This window comes from Equus caballus, chromosome 8 (assembly GCF_041296265.1).
Source record: "Equus caballus isolate H_3958 breed thoroughbred chromosome 8, TB-T2T, whole genome shotgun sequence".
In the NCBI taxonomy this organism is placed as follows: Eukaryota; Metazoa; Chordata; class Mammalia; order Perissodactyla; family Equidae; genus Equus; species Equus caballus.
Genome location: NC_091691.1, coordinates 53,712,843 through 53,735,058, shown reverse-complemented (window position 1 = coordinate 53,735,058; position 22,216 = coordinate 53,712,843). Strand labels below are relative to the sequence as shown.

Below are 22,216 nucleotides of genomic sequence, written 5' to 3'. Positions count from 1 at the left end.
TTTTTCATATGAAGTACTATATCCATCATAAATAGGTTATCCATCTCTCTCTCAGTAAGATGAGGTTGAGTACTGGTGGCTGTGGACACACTCCTGGCAAGCACACTGTTAATGCTGTCTTCATCCACAGCTGCCCTGGCCTTGGGGAAACCAGCACAGAGCTGGAGCAGGAAACCGGCGCTCCGCCTTCAGATGCTGGGCTCTGTGAAAATGTACTCTGTGTGTCCCATACATAAGGAGATTCAGATAATGTACTTTGCTCATTAAGACCTAGAAACTTGCTGCGTATTTGTTTTTAAAAATCACTGAGGAAAAGAGCCAAAGCCATTTTAAAAGTCATCACCGGAACCCCATAAAAAGTTGATTATTAACGCCGGGGGTATATCTTTCTCTAGGACCGGGTTCACTAGTATCACTTATTAGCATCTGGATGATCCCAGGCTTTTAGGTCTTACTTGAATCTTATATTGAGCAGCTGTTGAAGTGAAAATAAAGTGAAATAAAATATAAGCCACCTTTTGTGCCTTAAAACCAAAAACACTGAGATATATGATGTGGGAGTATTTGTGAGCTTGTGCAGTTACAACTTGAATTCAGGGTCAAGAAAATGGTTACACTGCACGTGGAGGCACATGTGATGTCTCAAACAGAAGCAAATTTGAGATTTGCTTTCAGTGCCAAGTGGGTGGCTGCCTGGCTCAGCATTCTGAAATGCCCGGGATACCCGCGTTGCTGGTAAAGCCATCACAAGCTCCAGAAATGCCCAAATACGACTGAGATCCGAGCTCTGAGCAGTCTCTGTTTGCACTGCCAGCTAAGCCTCCTCCCTGTGTTCCCCAGACTCCAGGGCTGGGAGCCGTGAACACCCGAATCCTCTAAACAAGCAGTTCAAAGAGGACAGAAGATTTGAAATCTCTGTGCCGTTTCTGCTTTGGCAACTACACTGCAGGCCTTCAGAAGGGCCCAGCCCTGGGCCCCACCCCTGAGATAAGTTTCCATTTTGTTTTCCAACAAAACAGGAAGTAGAGACGTCTAAATTCTTACTGACGTCTAAAATCTTGAAGGCTTGATTTTAGAACCACTAGTGGTAAGGCTGGAAGATAGAGAAAAACAGTAATATAATCTGGTGCATTTTCCTTCTCATTTAAAAATCTACTTGGAATGCAACTGAATTAATCAAACATTTGAAATGTGTTTGATTAATGAAACGTATGAAGTGTGTTTTATTTCTACATATGAAAAAAAGTTATTCTGCTTCACTGAAGTGAAAAGGAATGTATCAATTAAAAGGAAATTTAATAGATATTATTAGGTAATCATTCTGAAGAATAATTTGATTCTTGACCTCATGTTTAAGACAGTCAGGCTTCTGGAAAGCTACAAAAGCTCTCTGTCCACAGACAAGTGTCTAACGTCAACCTCATCATATCTTGTTGCGTCCTGAGAGAAACAGAATCCAAATGGATGTTGGCCAGTGTGCTATTCAAGATGTCAGATCATCTGTGTGTTTGGTCAGCGTATCCGTGCAAGTGGTCCTGACTTCATTCAGATTGCTGGTCAGTGTCTGAAGGTGGTGAGCTGTGTAACTGATGTTGCTGATGATGTTCACAATATCCGTCTCAAAGAGCTGGAAGCGTTCTTCCAGCTGGCTGAACTTGATGGCCATTCTGTTCTCCGCATCCCTGTGTACATCCTGCAGGTCTTTCAGGTTCTGCTCGTTGGCTTGTGAGGCCGTGGTGATGTTGTCCATCTGACCTGTGAATGAGCTGAGCTGGCTGTTCATATCCTCCAGGGTGTCGTTGTTGGCTTTGGCCAAGGCAGAGTTATTGGCAGCCAGCGTCTGCAGGCTCTGCACTTTCTCCTTCAGCCAATCAGTGTCCTTCTTGGCTTGAAGGAAAACCTGCTGTAGATTTTGGAAGTCGTTCTTGATTCGCTGGATGGCCTGGCTCGTGTCATCCACAGACCGCTGCAGGTTAGAGATGAGGTTCCTCTGCTGCACCTGGGTCAGGTTCAGGTTGTTGAGGTTCATAATGACCACGTTGTGAGAATACATTTGGCTCTGCAGATTGCCCTGCAGCACGCTGGTATCTTGTTGCAGATTTGTGACGTAGCCATTGTACGCCTGCAGGGTTTTGTTCACAGTGGTGATGAGGAAAGTGTTATTCTCCAGAGTTTCTTTCAGTTGACTCTGCCTGTCCACCAGTACATCCCCACTCGCCTGCAACTTCTCCAGCGTATCTTTGTTCCTGCTGGTCTTCTCTGTGATCTCACGAAGTTGTTGTCGAAGATCCAGAATGTGTGATCTGAAGGTGGAGAGCTCTGAGTTGGCGCTTATAGCTTTCTTCCCAGTTTGGTCCCCTGGAATAAGGCACGTTTGTTACTTAGATTGGTGGTATGGACAAGTGTTCAGGTGAGGTCAAAGGTCCCAACGAGACTTAACTGTTATGCACGGTATTTCAGATATAAAATTTGTGGGATACACCGACTGCTCTGCATTAGTAAAATCCACATATCTATTAAAACTGAGCCCTGAGGAATTGGAAGGGGTGCTGAGAACTAGGACAGACTAACTTGGGTCAACACTTTTCTCAAAGAAGGAGGGAAAGATACCCGATTCTAGAGCACTGGGCAGGGTGTCAAGGAAATAACCTACTGTTGGTTAAATTCACCAAAATTCCTTTCTAAAAAATGAAAACAAAAATCAAAGGATAGAATAGGCTGGAATCTTTCATTTTTAAAATTAATCTCTACAATTCTTCTATGCAATTTAAAATAATTCAAATGGGAATTTACTGACCATTTTATAAAACAGTTTTTAATAAATGGTATTTGTTGTTCCTTTTAATCAGGGCTGGTCTTCAGATTTTATTTGGCACATAATAGGGTTTTGGGGGGAGGAAGTTGAACTCCAAAATTGGTCCTTAACCTTAAAAGTCTTTGAATTAAATCATAAGGGAAGATTCATACAACACAAAAATGTAATGTCCTTCTGGGTGAATGTGAGGTTACAGCAACATCATTCCAAAAAGCTGTCGTCATTTATACAAAGCAGTCAGGGGATTCAACTTTACAGTGACTCTCATTGCAGATTACCTAATTTTCTCAAGTCATTTTCCACTGCTGTGAGCTTGTCGCCACAGGTTTGGCGAGATGTCTCCATGCCACCTGTGACACTGTCCATTTTCTCTACAACTAAGATTTGGAAATCAATGCATTAATAAACATACCTTCTCAAATTTTATTTTTATTTTTCAGTTTCAACAAGAGATTCTTTCATTACAGAATAAAAGAAACATTGAAACAAAGAGTATAAATGAAATCAAATATGGGGGAAAAGCCATTCTTTTAGAAAAATAACTTGTCACAAAACCTAGTGGTAGTTACTTGTAAATCGGAGAATTGTATGTTTTTAACTGCTCTCATGATGCGGTATTGCCTTGGATGTTTTAGAAATTGTTGGAACTGACTTGTAAATTTTTGTGTATATAGAAGTCCTCAATCTGTACCATTTCCTATGTTAATTTCCACAGATGGAAGCATAACACTGTGACCATTTACAAAATTTCATCACTTCTCAGACTCCCTACCATTCCTGGCAGGTAGGACTCACTCACCTAGAGAGAGATTCCATGATGAAGAATGCCTAGCTCGAGTCAATACGCAGTCCTCGTAGAAGGGGTGCAAAGTCAAGAGTGTCTGCCCCTCTCTGTCATGAGTTCCACCACTGAGGCCTGGAAATCTGCTTCTCCTTAGGGACAAGGGAACCTGTAGTTTATCAGTTCCCAGGAAGATGCCTCAGTGCGTTTCCAAACAATGATTTACCAATAAGGCTTTTTTTTTTTTTTTTTTTTTTTTAGCATTTTCTCAATTATACATGAGAGGGAAAGTTAGTGATGTGGTGGTGTTAAACAAAAGCTTCTTTTCTTATTCACTCTCAGAAGGCAGTAATTCTCTATGGTTATGAGTTCAAGTTGATCTTTCTAAAATGTCTAATAAGAGTGTATTTCTCCTGTGGGATCCAACCTCTAGCAGCTTGGGAGTATGTCTGACTATTCTTAGTATGAGCAGATTTTTTTTTTCTGCTTTATCTCCCCAAATTCCCCCGGCACACGGTTGTATATTTTAGTTGTGGGTCCTTCTAGTTGTGGCACATGGGATGCCACCTCAGCGTGGCCCGATGAGTGGTGCCATGTCTGCACCCAGGATCCGAACCAGCGAAACACGGCTGCCGTAGCGGAGCGCACGAACTTAACCACTCTGCCACGGGCCGGCCCCCAGATTTTTTTAAATAATGGGTTTTTAAAAGCATATTCATGCTTTGTGTATTAACTGTGAGCCAGTGGATCCAACTTATTGGATTCACCCAGTGTTCCTCCCACGCATGACTGTGTGAGGAGATTTTTCCGCGCTCCCACCAATAAGAAGAAGTACACCCCCACGGGTCTGCAGGAGCGGAGTAACAGCTCCTCCGCTCCCGCACCGTGCCTGGAGACTGTCTCGGCTCTCCCTCGGCTTCTACACTCTGGCCTTTATGAGATGTGATCGATGCACCAAGTGCTCTTTCTCACCTGAGCATTTTCACATGTTCTCCTTCCCACCTAGAATGTTCCTCCCTGGCCTCTTCACCAAGCTAAGCCCTACTTGCTCTTCAAGACCCAGCTCGTCACTTCCTGTGGGACACCTGTGCCTGAATGCGTCTTGCCGACCTCTCTCGGCAAGGAGTCCCCTCCCTATTGTGGGACTTCTTCACTGTGTTGTCGTGGCTTGGTGACTAGAAGATCTCTTAAGGCAGGGAAATTTGCCTTCAGTTTTATCTCCAGCTCTTGACTCAGTGTGTGGCATTTAGTAGTTGTTCAACACATACTTACTTATTATGCCATTTATTTAAATAAATGAGAACCTGCCTGCTGGCTGCCGAGGCCTGTGAAAAATCGGCCGAGCCAGAGGTCATGCAAACACACACACAAACCCACCAGCCCAGGGAAGGCTCGGCACCGGAGGCAAGTGTGACATTGAGCTGAATAATTATTGTTTTTAAAAAAATGACTCTGTAGCCACAGAGGTATAGTTACAGTAATCCGCACCTCAGGGTTGTTTGATAGGTACTCCTAAGTCCTTGGGAACTCTGAAGAACAAGATGTTTCAGCTGCATTTCAGCAAAGCTACACTTTTAAAAAATAAAACACAGAATGTTTCCAAGTTTAGGTTCAGTTCTGATGCTTAAATCAAGTCTGTCCTCAAACCACACGCAGGCTCTTAAGTCCTCCCTTTTTTCCTGGAAGCCAAAGAAACCTCTCACCATGCTGACTACCCTCTCTGATTTTAATTCCATGTAAGTTTTAAAAAACACAGAATAGTCACGGACAGACAATTCAGGTTAGCATAGAGTAAAGAAATAAACACATTCACCGAAAAAAACCAAACCTGTTAGGTTTCTCTCCTGGGCAGCAAGGAAACTATTTGTGCCACCCACAAGTGCTAATAAACTAGTTACATGCTCTGGGGCGTTGTGTGTCTGTGTTTAAAAATAGGATTTTGGTATAAAGCTGCAAACTTTAGGGTCGAAAAGCTGGCAGCTTCCCACTGCAAGTCGATCTCCATTTGTAGATGGTTCTCACATGAGGAAAATGGACGTGAAACACAGAGGGTTACTAGCTGTCTGCTTCTTCACGGGCTCCCCTTTATTGGAAACTGTTTCTTGACAGAGCTTTTCTTCAGAATATCAGTGCTTCAGGTTACACCTGAAGAGCTGTCCCTCTTCAAATTCCCAAAGCCAACTCTCTGGGATAATCTGACAAGAACACCTCTTCTGTAAAAGCACTTTGTATCGTCCCTTAGCCTGGACCACTAACCTCCTCCTCCCTGTCTTGATTCCACTCATCCTTTAAGGTCCACTCCAGCCCTCCCCCCACATTGTGCTAAGCCTTCCCTGATGGCTTGATTTCCTACCATACCGACTGAACCTTTATCTGAATGGCAGTAGGAACAGCCTCTATTTATTGAGTGCTTACTCTTTGCAAGGTGCACTGCACCACACTGCAGTTAAACCTTATAACTCCTCTTTAACAGACGAAGAAGCTGAGGCTCAGAGATGTTCAGAAACTTGCTCACAGTCACACAGCTCGGAAGTAACTAAGTGGGATACTAGGCCAGGAGCCCTAACCCCAAAATCTATACTTTCTCTATAACTCCGCATTGCCTCTCATTTAGTATTTCTTTTCCCTAAATCTGGTTTTTTGGCCACAAGGTAGACATTTGATGATTAGGAATCTTGAGTCACAAGAGATTCTTATTGAGAATGATCCAGATTTCTACCTTTCTTCTTTGTTCTAATTACCTCAAGAAGGATGCCTGCTGGGCAGGACAAGTGGGGGGAATTTTCCTGTTCAGGGAATGTTCTGGAGGAAACTTGACCCATTGAACTTAGAAGATGGCTTTTGACATGGAAGCTCCGTTGACTGAGATAAAAGGCCCAGTGCAGAGGATGCATCATGCTGTAACTGTCCAGGAATGTGCTTTCTGTAAAGTGGCTGACGTGCCTCCTGGTCACAGCCACTGTACAGACCTGTCTGCGTGACTCAGCAGTTCTCTGACTTGTTCAGCAAATTCTCTTGAAGGAACTGAAGTTTTATCCTAACTTGTAGCTGTGTAAGTGACATAAAAGGAGAAGCAAAGGACAGTTTTGAAGAAAACGGTATGGAGTTGCCTTTGCTAACTGATAAATAAAGGAGTTTCTATTTCATTTCCTTTCAACTTCTCCTTCAGAGAAACATCTTGTTTCACTAAATATTTTTTTTGTTTTTGTTTTTGTTTTTTTTTTTTAGGAAGATTAGCCCTCAGCTACCATCCGTGCCCATCTTCCTCTACTTTGTATGTAGGACACCTCCCACAGCATGGCTTGACAAGCAGGGGGTAGGTCTATGCCTGGATCCAAACCAGTGAACTGCCAGCCACTGAAGCAGAACGGGCGAACTTAACCGCTGCACTAGGGACTGGCCTTCTTTTTTTTTTATTTCTCCTTTTTTTTTTTTTTTTTTTTAATGGAGAGCTTCTCTAGACTGCAAAGGGAGACGTGTGAAGGGAGACTGGGTCTTGTCTTTCTGCCTCTTACAATGTTGGGTCACGAGAATCTCCTCAGCAAGAAAGAGGAATCATGTACAAGCAAGGAGAAAACACATCTGGAAAACAGCAACATTTCAGTTCATTAGGGTTGTGTTTGGAAACCAAAACTGCATGTTGTATTATCTTATTTTTGTCAGCAGAGGCCTGAGGGACGGGGGCCTTGAAGGAGGGAAAGAGGGGCCAGAACAGCATTCGCCTGCACTTGTCTTGCTCCCTCAGTCTCTCCTCCCTCCTCCTGCTCAGTTACACCCACAGGGCGGGCCCAGCGGATCCTCAGGATGTTGGGTGTCCAGGTAGGGCCTTGAGGTGCGGCGATTGTGACGGGTCCCTGGGCCTTGATTTGACTGCCTTTCCAGAGGTCCGTCCTAATCTACAACTCATGCATCCATCCATCCTCTCATCAAATTATTCAGTAAACTTTATTGGGCACCTATTAAGTACCATGAGGCTAAGGGCTAGTGGGACACAGAACAGATAAAAGATAGTCTTTTGCCTTCATAGAAGTTATAGTTTGGGTCGTGAGACAGAGAAGCCCACTGGCCATAATGATACAGTGTGAAGGGGCTAAGAGTAAGTAAAGGTGCTAGGAAACTAATGGGGGGCCCAACTCAGCCTTCAGGGGCTTGTTGCAGGACACATGTCTGAGACATGAGGGAAAGGAGTGATTCAGGTGGACAGCAGAGAAGAAGTGTTCCAGGCAAAAGGACCAGAACATGCAAAACATGTCAGAGCCGAGAACGGCTTTCCAATGTTGTAAAAATGGGGGAATATCTGTACTTTCCAAAAGAGAAAAAGAAAAAGAAAAAAAAAACCCAAACCCTCTCTTTTGGATTTTTCCCTTCCTCTGTCTTCAACGTTAGCAAAGTAAGGCCAAGTCCTCATGCTGCCATGTCTATTGATTCTTTTCTGCCTTCTTCCACTTTTATGAACACTTATGACTACATTGGAGCCACCTGGATAATCCAGAATACTCTCCCTATTTTTAGGTCAGCTGGTTGGCAACCCCAATTCCATCTACAACCTTACTTTCCCCTTGCCATTAGCAGAGCATATTCCCAGGTTCTGGGGATGAGGGCTTGGTAGACATCTCTGGGCAGCTATTATTCTGCCGACCACGAGGGGCAGAGCCCAAAATGTCTTCTCACTGGGTGGATTTTCCAGGCATGATAGGTTTATTCCTCCCCTACCACCTGTCCAGAAAAGTGATGGAAACACATGCAAATGCCCTACAGCCCCTGCCTGACTATTCTTGATAAACAGGCCACCTGTGCTCCTCTGAGAAGACAGTGTCTCCTCTGTTGGGCTGGCTGTGGACCGTCTGGTTAGGGTAGGGACACCAGAGATAGAAGAGTGTAAGGGTGTAACACACGCTTCTTTGATTGCTATTTTGTTTTTGTTTTTAATTTTTGCATTTACAGGGCACCCTGGACATCCAGGTGATCACCAAGGTGCAGGTGGTATGGAGGGACAGGGCGAGGGGGCCCATGAGCCATCTGCGAGCAGGTGCTGGTCCTGGGGTGTGTGAATGGGGAGGAACCTGAGGCTGAACTGGTGGAAGCCCACATTCTTAGCAGATGGAGGGGGAGGGAGTTGCAGTGGTTGGGAAATTATCTGGATTTCAACTTGTCTGAGTCACTACTACTCCTGTGCACATTTGAACGTAGCAACCCATGTGTAAAGTTGCCACACAATGTGAAAGATGGAGGGGGGCACGATTTTGTTCTAATGAACACATTCTGAATATTATTTCTAAACAATTGATATCTATTTAAAACGTCAGGCAAAAATTATTCAATATCATCCCAGCATTGACATATTTAGTCTACTGCCCTGATGCTTTTCCTGAATATTTGGTGAATTTGGAGCCTCAGAATGGAACACCACACAAAACACCTGACTTATAAAAAAAGTCCACGGGACCCCAAAACAGACAATCCTGGTAACAATGGCTGTTCTCTGCTCCTGGAACAACTGGGTGGGAAGGACGTAATGCATTGTTTCCTGGCTTCAGTTTCTGATAGCGTGAGGTAAGCCCCTCCTGTATAGAGGCCAGTTATGCAATGTTGTGGCAACTTTGAGAATTTGATTCAGGTGTTGCCAGCTGCAGCTGATATAATTGGAAAAGAGTCAGCTAAAAGGAACCTATTGTTTTTTACACACAAAAAGCCGTGGGGGCTGGACCGGTGGTGCAGCTGTTAAGTGCACAGGTTCCACTTTGGAGGCCTGGGGTTCACCCGTTCGGATCCTGGGTGCGGGCATGGCACCTCTTGGCAAGCCATGCTGTGGTAGGCGTCCCACATGTAAAGTGGAGGAAGATGGGCACGGATGTTAGCTCAGGGCCAGTCTTCTTCAGCAAAAAGAGGAGGATTGCCAGCAGATGTTAGCTCAGGGCTAATCTTCCTCAAAAAAAAAAAAAAAAGCCATGTATAATTAATATATACAACTTGATGAGTTGTATATATCGTATATATTGTATATATACGATATATACAATGTATATATTGGAGATAAGTATACACCCATGAAACTATCACCACAACCTATGCCATACAACTATCTATCACCTCCAAAAGTTTCCTCCTGCTCTCTCATTTATTATTATTTGTGACAAGAATGCTTAATATAAGATCTAGCCTCTTAGGAAATTTTTAATTATACAATATGGTATTGTTAACTATGGGCACTATGCTGTACAGCTGATCTCTGGGACTTATTCATCTTGTATAACTGAAACTTTGTACCCTTGACCACCACCTCCTTGTTCCTCCCTCCCCTCTGTACCTGGCAACCGCCATTCCACTGTCTGCCTCTATGGGTTTGACCATTTTAGCTTCTTCGTATAAGTGGGATCATGTAGTATTTGTCCTGTGTCTGGCTTATTTCACCTAGCATAATGTCCTCCAGGTTTGTCCACATCGTCACAAATGGCAGGATCTTAGAAGGAGCCCATTTTATTTTTCACGTCAGAGGGGAGCAGCCTTTTACTTGGCCTAGTGGTCAATGAGAGATAAGTCCAAGGAAACACCAGTCCTACAGTTGCCCACACGGCAATTCTCACTTCTGAGACGCTGTGTCCCAGCCACTCCACAGAAGCCTGAAGACGGTATCTCCTTCTGCCTTAAACATAAAGCAGCATTGTTTTTCCAACATGGAATATCAGGGGGCCTGAGTGGTACTGGTAGAATACCAATTCTTATCCTTTACAGAAATTCCTATTTCTATAGTTTTGGGTTTGTCTATGAGCATTTTCTACGGTTTTGTGCATAAATGTTATGATATGGAATTACAGCAGTGATGTCAAGAAGGTCATGGAAGGCACGACATGTGACCTGTTATATGTGACACTAGGCTTCTTCCCAAATTGGGAGTTGAGGAGCCTAGACTGATTTTAAAGAAATCCCATGATGCTCAAGCAGAATAAAGCTGAGCACCCACACGAGTTTTAATAAAGGAGGTAACTGGTTTTTTTTCAAGTTCTCAGTCTACTAACATCTTCTTTTCAGCTTTGAAAATGTGCTTTATAAAGAGAGAACAGCCTCACAGAGCTCTTGACCATGATGGAAGAGAGATGGTATTTGGCAGACTTCAAAGCTTCTTCTACGACGCTCTGAAACTTTAATTATCCATAAATTGTTACTCTCAGAAACACTGCACAATGACTTAGAAATGTCTATCATTTCCAAAGTTAAACAAAAATTAACTTTAATATAGGCATCTAAGTAAAAATAATATTTCTGTACTTGCCTTTGTCTTGTTTTGGTAAATCCTCTATTGCATTCAGCGTCTCAGTAATCGTTGTACTGACACTTTGATAAATGGAGACACTGAAATTACAAAACAGCTGGAAGAAGCTGGGAATGTCCCAACTTTGCACAAGATCCACTTTTTTCATGGGCTCTTTGGATAAGGCTGGAGAAAAGTAAGGCTCAATTAAGTCTGTATCTGACATGAAATATGATTGAAAAGCCTGGTCAAATATTTGAAGATTGTTAAAACTCCTGTTTTAGAAAAATCTCACGTCCACAGTTAATCGGCTGAATACATTCTCTATTTGGGTCAGTTGTGCATCTTCTTCAACAACCTTCTCACCAATAGGGAGATCTTGTTCATTATCTTCATGGAAAGGAAACACTGATATATTTTGATTGATATATTTTGATATATTGATATATTTTTGATATATTTTCCTGAAAAACTGTTCAACCTGTGGGGTGGGATGGGGGATAGAAATGGAATAAGAAATTAATTTTCTTTCTGGACCATTTCTTACTGTAAAATTTAAAGTCAACTTACAGTAGTCATTTTGAATCAAAAACAATTCTGGGCAAGCAATTCTGCCCGAAAAGGTGACTCACTTTAAGATAATTTATTAACACTCTGTTACCTGGCTTTGACTTTGACTCTGGAAATAGCATCTGAAATTCCTCCTGGCTCGTGTTTGCCTACCAAAGCCCTAAAAAGGCCAAGTTTGCAATATTGTTGACAAGCCACAACCTGATGTACTGGCGGTGGTTGGCATGCCATGGTCTAAAGGGCGCCGTGTAGACTGCCCAAAAACTGTGAAGAAGGCTCTTGTCTTTCACCCCTGTCTTAGGGTTTTAGGGTTTTTTTCCTTTAGTGGAATGACATTAGTGTCCTTATCCTCTCCTCTTTCTTGTCTCATAAATTAGTTCATGGAAAGGAAAGATCAACACATTCACACCGAACTACAGATGCTTGCTACAGTTGAACAGGTTACTTAGGCATGGTTACACGTTAGCAGTGATCAAAGCCCTCCTTGGCTGTAGTGAAAGGAATAAAGCTCTAACTGTAGAATTTCCCTCAGTGGGAAAAGATTTTTGAGCAGTCACACCATGCTCTGCTTCATCTATATGACACCTAAGTTCATGCCAGAACATGGTTGCCCTTATATGATAGTGATATGGCCTCACTGAGTGTTATGGAACATTATTAACTATCAAATATCACCTCTGTGGCATCCCAGTGCTGTTCAAAGAATTCTCTAGAATTCTTAGAGGACTCATGCCTTTCTCAAAAAGTAATCTGGGTGGATCATCTGCCTCTCCCCTCTGCCAGCTTCTGTTTACCTGAATCCATCCACTAAAACAAAACTTTTAAAGTCCCAAGAAATTTTCATAAAGTCACACAACTGGCACAGATAGGAATGGTCCCCAAATCTCCTGACTTCCAGCCAGTGCTCATTCCACCATAGTCTGCTGTATTAGAGAGTAACAGCAGCTATAAAAATAGAGCAGATGCAATGAACAGTGGAGGCAAATTAACTTGGCATATGAGTTATCCTAGGCATTGATCCCTCTATAACTGGGTACAGCACTGCCATGCCAGCAGCACACTCTAATTAGTGCACGCTCTAATATGCAGAGGGAAGCTTCACTCCATTTTCAGCTCACTTCTTGAAGGGGAAGGGAAATTCAGGCCAAGAGAATAGGAGCCTTTTATGGGGCAGAGCTCATCCTACTCAGGTCACCACCCTCTGAGATTCCCTCTGCCCAGATGATAGCCAAAGGGGACAAAAAAGAAAACCTGCCTGTCCTACAGGACACACATGGATCTGGGTAAAGGGGACATGAATGTGTGCATGTGTGTGTGCTGCCACAAGAGGGCGGGTCTAGTGAAGGAAAGACTGAGGAGGCAGAGAATGTCTTCAAATGTTTGGCCTCCAGGGGAAAAAACGAAAGCAGGTGGAATTCAGAGACTATAATGCTATTATTCAGAACGCAATTCAGCAAACTCTTATTAGATAACTACAATGCTTAAAAGAAGACAAATAAGATAGGGTCCCTGCCCTTAAAGAGCTTACAATCTAGTGGGAACATCTTCACAAATAATAAACACAAGGCAGATGGGTCAGGATATTTCTGAGAGAGATACACAGGGCGTCATTAAAGGGAGGGACAAACGCTGCATGGCTGTTCTAACTTGTAACTGAATATACACGGGGATTCACACCTGAGCACGAAGGTTAGCTTCTAGACTGCAAAAGGCCAGAATCAGATCAGGCATCTCTCATCTAAATAGTAATATAAATTAAATGTTTTTTTTAAAAGCAAGCTGAAGTAGTTACCTTAAGAACTCTGAAATCTTGAGTTCTATTTCCCCTTACTGTATTTTTCATAGAGGTCCAACGAGGTTGGCAGGCTGTATAAAATCTCAGGCAGCTACTTTCCAGGCAGGACTTGCATTTGCCCCAGGAATCTGCCAAAGACGCCTGGCACAGCCTTTCTTCCTCTTCCAGATGTTCCTGAACTTCATTCATAAGCTCCAGGGCCACCTAATTACAAAGTAGAAACAAACATCCTATTTCCATTTCATAAATCTATGTGTATCTTTGTTGATTTCACTCTTTAAAAAATGTGTGGATTCTAAAGTAATTCTTCATTCTTTCTTCAGGCCCCTAGCAGCTGACAGATTTACTCCAAAGCTTCCTGTTGGATTAAGAAAAGAGCACTGATGGATCCCTACTGAAGATTGTGCAAATCTTATCCATCTGTTCATTCATTCAGGCAACAGCTGTTTATTGAGTGCTTGCCCTGGGACAGACATACGCTGGATGTGGGTGAACCAACAGTGAAGACAACAACAAAGTAGGAACCAACAATGGTCCTTACTCTGGGGACGACTCTAATCTACCTGCTCACTTATCTGTCTTCACATCTAGTCCTTCCAGGATGTGGAAAGTGGGTGTTAAGGCTTATAAGCTGACACATTTATTCCCTTCATTGATGCTGCGTTTAATTACTGTATGTTCTTAAACATTGCCAGAAAGCACAGTTCTCATGTGTACATCAAATCAAATCTGCCCCTTGAGTTACGATCTAATTGCAGAGATGCTGTAGTCTGTCTTCATTCCTCTCGTCCATGTTCCGAGCATGCCCCCTGGTGGTGCCTTGCTGTACGTGGCCAGGTCCTGCTCTGGGTGTAAGGAGCCCAGGAGAAGCGACCCCTGCCCCTGAGGACCTCAGTCCTGCCCCCAGGAGCTCCCCCCAGGCCGGCAGCCCTGCCTAGACGCCCGGCCTCCCTGCAAGTGTGGACTTCTGCAGACGGGCTCCCGCCAGCCCTGAGATGTAGTTCAGAGGAATTACCAGGGATTAACAGACTGCCCATAAGACAGTCTCAGAGCTAAAGGCAACTGCTTAAGTGAAAACCACGTGAGGGAGCAAAGTTTCTGTACTTAAAACCAATTCAGTGTGCACTTTTCCCTAAGGGGATAGGAAAAGAACTCACTCTTTTCTGGTATGGTAAGCCCAAAGAACCACCTGGGCACTGATCTTGTACCTGCCCCCGCCAGGCTCGGATTTTCCAGTTGCCCTTCTGGCAAATCCTGGTGCTAAACCAGATGGCGCTGGCTGTGGCCACATAAGAAAACTGGCAGGGCCTCAGCCTGCCAAACACACCTTGTGACCCAGACAGAATTTTTGTCTCCTTGGGCTTTGCAGAACAATTCTGGAATCCTACATCTTCTCAAGAAACGTTGCCTTACCACGGCAGGCAAGAAGACCGCCCAGATTTTCTCAATCAGTCCCAGTTTTAAATATTCTGCTCACTGTCACCATAAACCAAATCAGAATATTTTCAATTTCAAACTACACTCACTGTGTACCTTTGGGCAAATTATTTAACATCTCTGAGCCTCAGTATCCTCCTTAGCAAATAGGAATACCAACAGGATTTACCTCCAAAGTTTTTGTATTAAGTGAGATAAGCAAGCCAGGCACCCAGCGCGTTATTAGCAGTATCGCCTCCAGGGGCATAACAAAAACCAGTTACCAAATTACCAGTGCCCAGTTTTGGTAGTACAGTGTTGCCTGGAGGAAGCAGACCTCTGGGTTAGGAACGCCCTGTCCATTCCTTCTGTTTCTCCCTAAATGTCTCACCCACTGGCAGGGTCCATATCTATTCCTGTAGTTTATAGCTTATCAAAGTCCAATCTAAACCTGGAGTGGGGACAATTCACTTGAAAGCACTTTAAGGTTTCCCACTTTAGTAAGTTTCAGAAGCTCTCACTAAATATGACCTGAGTGGGGCTGAGGAGGGGGAGCGTGATGACGCTGGGTCACCTGAGGAAGGGCAGTGCTCTGTAATGGGAGTCTGGGGGTGCCAACCCCCTATTGGCCAATTCATAATTTGTCTGAAGTATGCTTTATTCTAGGTTTACAGAATTTTAGGAGGGAGACTTAGGATTAAACAGGTTTTTCCTTTTTAAAATTAACTTTTTAATTGCGTGTCCAAACCTTAAGAGTATAATTCAATGAATTTTTATAAAATAAACAGGCTTTTAAGAAAAAAAATTCTACTAGTTCCTAGGATTCTTTAGGGCCAGAACTGAAACCAACGCTTGCTGACTTGACCCTCCACTAACTGGAGCATTCCTTTCATAGAACTACACCCTTGGCTTGCCCGGAGGCTGGGGAAAGGGAGAAAAACAGAAAGTCACTGGGTCCCACAGGCACACTGCCCGCTGACTTTCTTCCTGGTCATTCCTTACAGTGTTGGGTTAACATGTTAATTAACATCTCGAGCCTCAGTTTCCTCAGACGTAAAATGAAAGTAATAGTTTACCTGATGTTGGAAGGATTATATGTGATAACGTGTTTTATAAAGGGCATGTAAATGACATCTAGTGTCATTATTCCCAGTGGCCAGACTTACAAGCCCACCATAGAAGAATCCAGCTCAAGGGGCTTTCACATTTTCCTCATGAGGAGATATTTTTTTTTTTTTAAGATTTTATTTTTTTCCTTTTTCTCCCCAAAGCCCCCAGTACATAGTTGTATATTCTTCGTTGTGGGTCCTTCTAGTTGTGGCGTATGGGACGCCACCTCAGCGTGGTTTGATGAGCAGTGCCATGTCCGTGCCCAGGATTCGAACCAACGAAACACTGGGCCGCCTGCAGTGGAGCGCGCGAACTTAACCACTCGGCCACGGGGCCAGCCCCCATGAGGAGATATTTTTAATTTCCTCAAAATCTTTTGTTGGGGGCCAGCCCTGTGGCCTGATGGTTAAGTTCGGTGCACTCCACTCTGGTGGCCCAGGTTCAGTTCCTGGGCATGGAACTGTACCACTTGTCGGCAGCAATGCTGAGGTGGTGACCCACATACAAAATAGAGGAAGATTGGCATGGATGTTAGCTCAGGGCAAATCCTCCTCAAGCAAAAAGAGGAAGATTGGCAACAGATCGAGGAAGATTGGCTCAGGGCAAATCCGCCTCAGCAAAAAAAAAAAATCTTTTGATTGCCACCAAAAGGGAGGAGGGCTTGCAGCTGCCAGCCAGGCAATCTCACTTCCTTGCTAGGAACCCTGCGTGACACAGGGGGCAGGTGTAGCTGCAGCATCAACCAGCCTGGTAACAGGCTGACTACAGCCTCATGGTGAGCCTGTCACACAGCCCTGCTCCAATTTCATAATGGATGTCTGGAGACCACAGTGCTTGCAAGTGAGGAGAATTCCAGCCACTATCTGGAACTCAGTGGCCTGAACATTGTAGGTCTATAGGTATTGGTTTAGGAAGGAAATATAATTTCTATTTGTATTTTTTAATTTAAAAATTGACTATGGGAGGAGAAATGGGGACTTGTTTAAAGAGTACAGTTTCAGTTTTGCAAGATGGAAAGAATTCAGGAGACTGGTTGCCCAACAATGTGAATGTACTTAACACTATTGAACTGTACACATAAAAATGGTTAAGATGGAGAGCCTGCATAGCCAAAGCCATCCTGAGGAAAAAGAACAAAGCTGGAGGTACCACAACCCCTGCCTTCAAAATATGCTACAAAGCTACAGTAGTCAAAACAGCAGTGTACTGGCAGAAAAACAGACACATAGATCAATGGACAGAATCGGGAGCCCAGAAATAAACCCACGCATCTATGGACAGCTAATATTTGACAAAGGAGCCAAGAACATACAATGGAGAAAAGAAAGTCTCTTCAATAAATGATGCTGGGAAAACTGGACAGCCACATGCAAAAGAATGAAAGCAGAGCATTAGCTTACACCAGACACAAAAATTAACTCAAAATGGATTAAAGACTCAAATGTAAAATCTGAAACCATAAAACTCCCAGAAGAAAACATAGGCAGTATGCTCTTTCACATTGGTCTTAGCAGTATCTTTTTGAATATCATGTCTCCTCAGGCAAGGGAAACAAAAGAAAAAATAAACAAATGGGACTACATCAAACTAAAAAGTTTCTGCACAGCAAAGGAAACCATCAACTAAATGAACAGACAATCCACCAACTTGGAGAAAATATTTGGAAATCATATATCTGATAAGGGGTTAATATCCAAAATATATAAAGAACCTATACAACTCAACAACGACAACAAAAACAACCCCATCAAAAAACGAGCAGAGGATATGAATAGACATTTTTCCAAAGAAGATATACAGGTGGCCAACAGGCACATCAAAAGATGTTCAACGTTACTATTAGGGAAATGCAAATCACAACTACAATGAGATATCACCTTACACCTGTCAGAATGGCTATTATTAAAAAGACAAGAAGTAACAAGCATTGGAGAGGATGTGGAGAAAAAGGAACCCTCATACACTGCTGGTGGGAATGTAAATTGGTGCAGCCACTATGGCAGACAGTATGGAGATTTCTCAAAAAAATTAAGAATAGATCTACCATATGATCCAGCTATTCCACTTCTGGATATTTATCCAAAGAACATAAAAACATTAATTCAAAAAGATACATGCACCCCTATGTTCATTGCAGTAATATTCACAATAGCCAAGACTTGGAAGCAACTTAAGCACCCAACAACAGATGCATGGTATATATAAAAAAATATATATACAATGGAGATTCACTTTTTGCCACAGGAAAATAATAGATGATCATGGGCCTTTGGAATCACTTGGAACCAATTAAAACCTTGAATGTGAAATCAAGAAATGCTAAAGATCCATTATGATAATCAAAATATTTAGAATTTTGAGAAGCTTTTTATGTTGGTAACAATTTTTTAAAAATATCATGTATTGCGGCTGGCCCCATGGCTGAGTGATTAAGTTCACGCGCTCCACTTAAGTGACCCAGGGTTTCGCCAGTTCAGATCCTGGGTGCAGACATGGCACTGCTCATCAGGTCATGTTGAGGCAGCATCCCACATGCCACAACTAGAAGGACCCACAACTAAAAAAATATACCACTATGTACTGGGGGGATTTGGGGAGAAAAAGAAAGAAAGATTGGCAACAGTTGTTAGCTCAGGTGCCAATCTTAAAAAAAAATCATGTGTCTAGATATCAATAGTTTATGTGATGTTATAAATGAAATAATTGCCTTCAACATTCCATAGAAACATGTTTTAAGCTTCCTGAAGGCCTGTAGCATGTCTTCTTCAGCTTTTTATCTCTTATGGTATCAAAGTTAGTGCCTTTCACAGAGTAAATGCTCAGTCAATATTTGAGTTTAATTATGTATGCAATTTGTTGACTTTTCTCCCCTAGTACAGTTGAATTTATGGTAGAAGCAATCAAATTAAGCAGATTCAATCTTACTAAACTCTTTAAAGTTAAATAAACTGTGGCCTTAAAATTCAATGACATGGTGTCTTCCATGGTAGGACTATAGCATTTGGTCTTTTCTAGTGGATGTTAAGGAAGTATAGGATTTGGAGCCTTCACTAACATCGTTGTATTGAATGTTTTTTGGTTATTTCTCTAAGCAGTAAAACCTGATACCTGTAATTCCTTTTATTTTTTTATTTCTATGTATCCCTACAATAACAAGTTTAAAAAATTGTCAGGTTTTAAAAATCTTTTCTTGACATACATTAAAATAACTAACATTTTTATTATAGTATTTTTCAAAATACTGATGTATTTCACTTTTTCTTTTTCTCTTTTGATTGCTATAGGATCTTGGTCTCACTACTTTTTGGGAAGACCAGCTTTCCTCTCTCTTATCACCAGCTTTGGCTTCTTATGAATTTGAGAGTGCAACAAGTATATCTGCAGGCAATGAAGAATTTCAAGATGCGGTGAGGAAGGCTGTACCTGATGGTCACACGTTTAAAGGGTTCCCAATACATTTTTCGTGTAGAAATGCAAAGCTTGCATTTGCCACGTGTCTTTGGTAAGATGGAACTTATGAATTCACTAATGTTTCTGGCTTAGGAATCTCAGCAATCAGTCTGGTAGTTATTTAGGAATGACTTCAGAATCACACGGGGAGCTATTATAATGACTTCTCCTCGCATAGATTCTGCTTCATTAGGTCTGAAATGTAGCTCTAGATAGTTGGGGTAATTTTGTCAGCGATTTTGGTGCAATCTCAGTTGAGGATCTCTGATCTCGTCTAGCGTAATTTTTTAAATTTATAGACTATGAGGAAATAGTCTATACTTTGAACAGTGCGACCAAAATTACAGAGCCGTTGGTAACACATGATCTTAAAAAATTATTTTAAATACTGACTGACCTGGGAACAAGAAAGTAAAACCTATGTTCACTCGTTAATTGAATAATTTCTTCTGTAGGTCTCGTTTCCGTGAAGAAATAATCCGTTGCCGTGGAGACCAGGTGCGACTGGCAGCTCTGGTCCTAGCGTTTACTTATCCTGAACATGAGTACGCTGTTTGGGTTTCGTTTGCTGGTAAACCTCCCGGCTGGGGCGGGGCGGGGCCGGCAGCGCCATTACGTCACTTCGGGCGGGCACGGGGCGGGGCTGGCGGCGCCATTACGTCACCCCGGGAGGGCGCGGGGCGGAGCCGGTAGCGCCCTTACGTTTCGGGGGCGGGCGCGAGCGAGGCCGGTAGACGCCGTTGGGTTGCTAAGTGGGCGGCGGCAGCGTCCTGGTTGGGACGGTTGCGGCTTTTCCGCCCCTCTGCGCCCTGCCACAGTTACCCGGGTCCTTGCCTCGCTCCCTCTTTGTTCCCCGCAGGGCTGCGCGGCCGGAGTGGACGCAGCTGTTCGGGATGAGGAGGCGGCGGCGCAGAGACGACGCTTCGGAGCTGAAGAGACGCAGCGCCGATCCCCGGGATGGCTCAGCCGGAGGGCGAGATGGGGGGTCGCGGGTGCGGCTTGGGTCCCGCAGGACGCGCTGAGCCTGGGGGAGATCCCGCGGGTCTGCGACCCGCCCATCAACGAGGAGCAGGCGTGGACCGTGGGCTACCAGCGCTGCGGCTGCCGGCCGCCGCCAGCCCCGCCGCCGTGAGCGCCGGGCCGCGCAGATCCTCGTCCTGAGGGACGGCGTGGTGACCCCGGCGCCGGAGAGCCGCCCCCGCCTCAGGTGAGGCCGCCGCCCCGCCGCTCCTTTTTCCTCAGTAGTTCCGAGTCCGGCTCTTCCGCCCCGCGACTCTCTCCCATTGGAGGACCCCGCAGCGGCCCCCTTTTCCCTCGCAGCCCCGGGCCCCGTCCTTTTCACCGCGAGCCCCCACCTTCCACGAGAGGACCCCAGCCGCGGCTACCTGCCCGCTCAGCTCCAGGCTCGTGAGCCTAAGGGACACCCCCCCCCCCCCTCACGGGAGACCCGGGAGGAGCCGGGCCTGGGGCCCGCGGGGGAGGGCAGTGCGGGCGCTGTGGCCGAGCGGGGTCTCACGGAGGTCAGAGCACGGCGTGGGGGGCGGCCAGCGGCACAGAGAGGGGCTGTGAGGAGGGCGCCCGAGTGGGCCTGGGCCTGCGCCCCCTGTAGGGCCGCCGACCCGCCCGGAGCGCTGGTAACTGCGCGGACGGTCGTAGGTCAGCTGCCCGCGGCTGGTTTGGAAAATGGGGAGGCGGGGTGCTGGGTCCTTGTCCTAAGCGCTGTGCGCTTGCTTACCTGCCATGGCTGTTTACTGGGGGTTGTATTTGTGATGTGATGGTGCTATAAATGGTTCGCGTGAGATCTTGTTAGGGATAGTTAATTCTGACGTTAGAATAATTACATCTTTCCGAGTAAGTAGTCAACTAATAGTATTTTTAAAAATTTGGCAATAATGTACCTTTCGTTTGGAAATACAAAGAGATCTGAGCCCTGAGGAGACTTCTTCTGTTTTAGGAGAAATGCAAGACAAGTCTAAATGATTTTTAGCTCCTAAAAACTAAAAATAAGTCCTGTTTTTATGTTAAAATTTGTTGTGATGGAAAAACAGCTTGTAAGGTAAAAGGTTGACAGGATGTCAGATGTATAGAATGGATTTTAGTTAGGTCATTGTCTAATGTAAATTCTTCAAGATTATCACCTATACATGAACATAAGCTGGGGCTTACGTCAAATATTTATTGCTGCTGAAGGGGGTTAATAATAGGTTTCTCCTATCAGTTTTTATCTAATTCAGTCTTTTGAGAGGGGAAGAGGCAGAATTCCCCCCCTTCCCTTTCCTTCTGGTTCTTATAAGCAGGTCAAAGAATTAAAATGACGTGAGGCAGGTTAGCAGGAGAAAATTAAACAAGTTTAATAACATGCATACATGGGAGAAACCCAGGAAAACTAAGCAACTTGCCAAAATGGCCAAAGCTGCCACCTTAAATACTGTGTTCAGCTAAAGAGGAAGCGTGATGTTGGGGGTAGTGGTTTGGGACTTCAGAGGCAAGGAAGACAGTTTATATGGAGGTGGAAATGCAAATGTTTGCTAAACAAGTTTTTGCTAGGTCCTCTATAGACAGTGTGACCATTATAGAACTGTGACCATTAAGTTTGATGTTAGTTGTAGGTTTTTTGTAGATGTTCTTTATCAAGTTGACGAAGTTCCCCCTCTCTTCCTAGTTTGCCAAGAGCTTTTTCTCATGAATGGGTGTTGGATTTTGTTTCATGCTTTTTCTGCATCTATTGATAGGATCATGTGATTCTTCTTCTTTAGCCTGTTGATGTGATGGATTACATTAATTGACCTTTGAATGTTGAACCAGCCTTGCATACCTGGAATAAATCCCGCCTGGTCATCGTGTATAATTCTTTTTATACATTGTTGGATTCAATTTGCTGATATTTTGTTGAGGATTTTTGTATCTATGTTCATGAGAGATCTATTGGCTATAGTTTTCTTATAATCTCTCTGTCTGATTTTTTGTATTAGGGTCATGCTTACCTCATAAAATAAGTTAGGAAGTATCTTCATTGTTTCTATCTTCTGA

The 22,216-nt window shown here is 43.9% G+C and overlaps 1 protein-coding gene across 2 annotated transcripts; it reads right to left on the bottom strand.

The window, feature by feature from the left end:
• Positions 1 to 1,277: 1,277 nt before the first annotated feature.
• Positions 1,278 to 19,898, bottom strand: LOC111774720 (collectin-12-like). Of its 2 annotated transcripts, XM_070220835.1 has the most exons (5): positions 19,584 to 19,898; positions 13,208 to 13,414; positions 10,867 to 11,326; positions 3,094 to 3,192; positions 1,278 to 2,358 (listed from the first exon to the last, which is right to left on the bottom strand). In XM_070220835.1, exons 3-5 carry the CDS (start codon positions 11,069 to 11,071, stop codon positions 1,484 to 1,486), a joined length of 1,179 nt encoding a protein of 392 aa, XP_070076936.1. In that variant the 5' UTR covers positions 11,072 to 11,326; positions 13,208 to 13,414; positions 19,584 to 19,898; the 3' UTR covers positions 1,278 to 1,483. The 2 variants fall into 2 exon arrangements, with proteins under 2 accessions (XP_070076936.1, XP_070076937.1); XM_070220836.1 differs by lacking the exon at positions 3,094 to 3,192.
• Between the last annotated feature and the right edge of the window lie 2,318 nt (positions 19,899 to 22,216).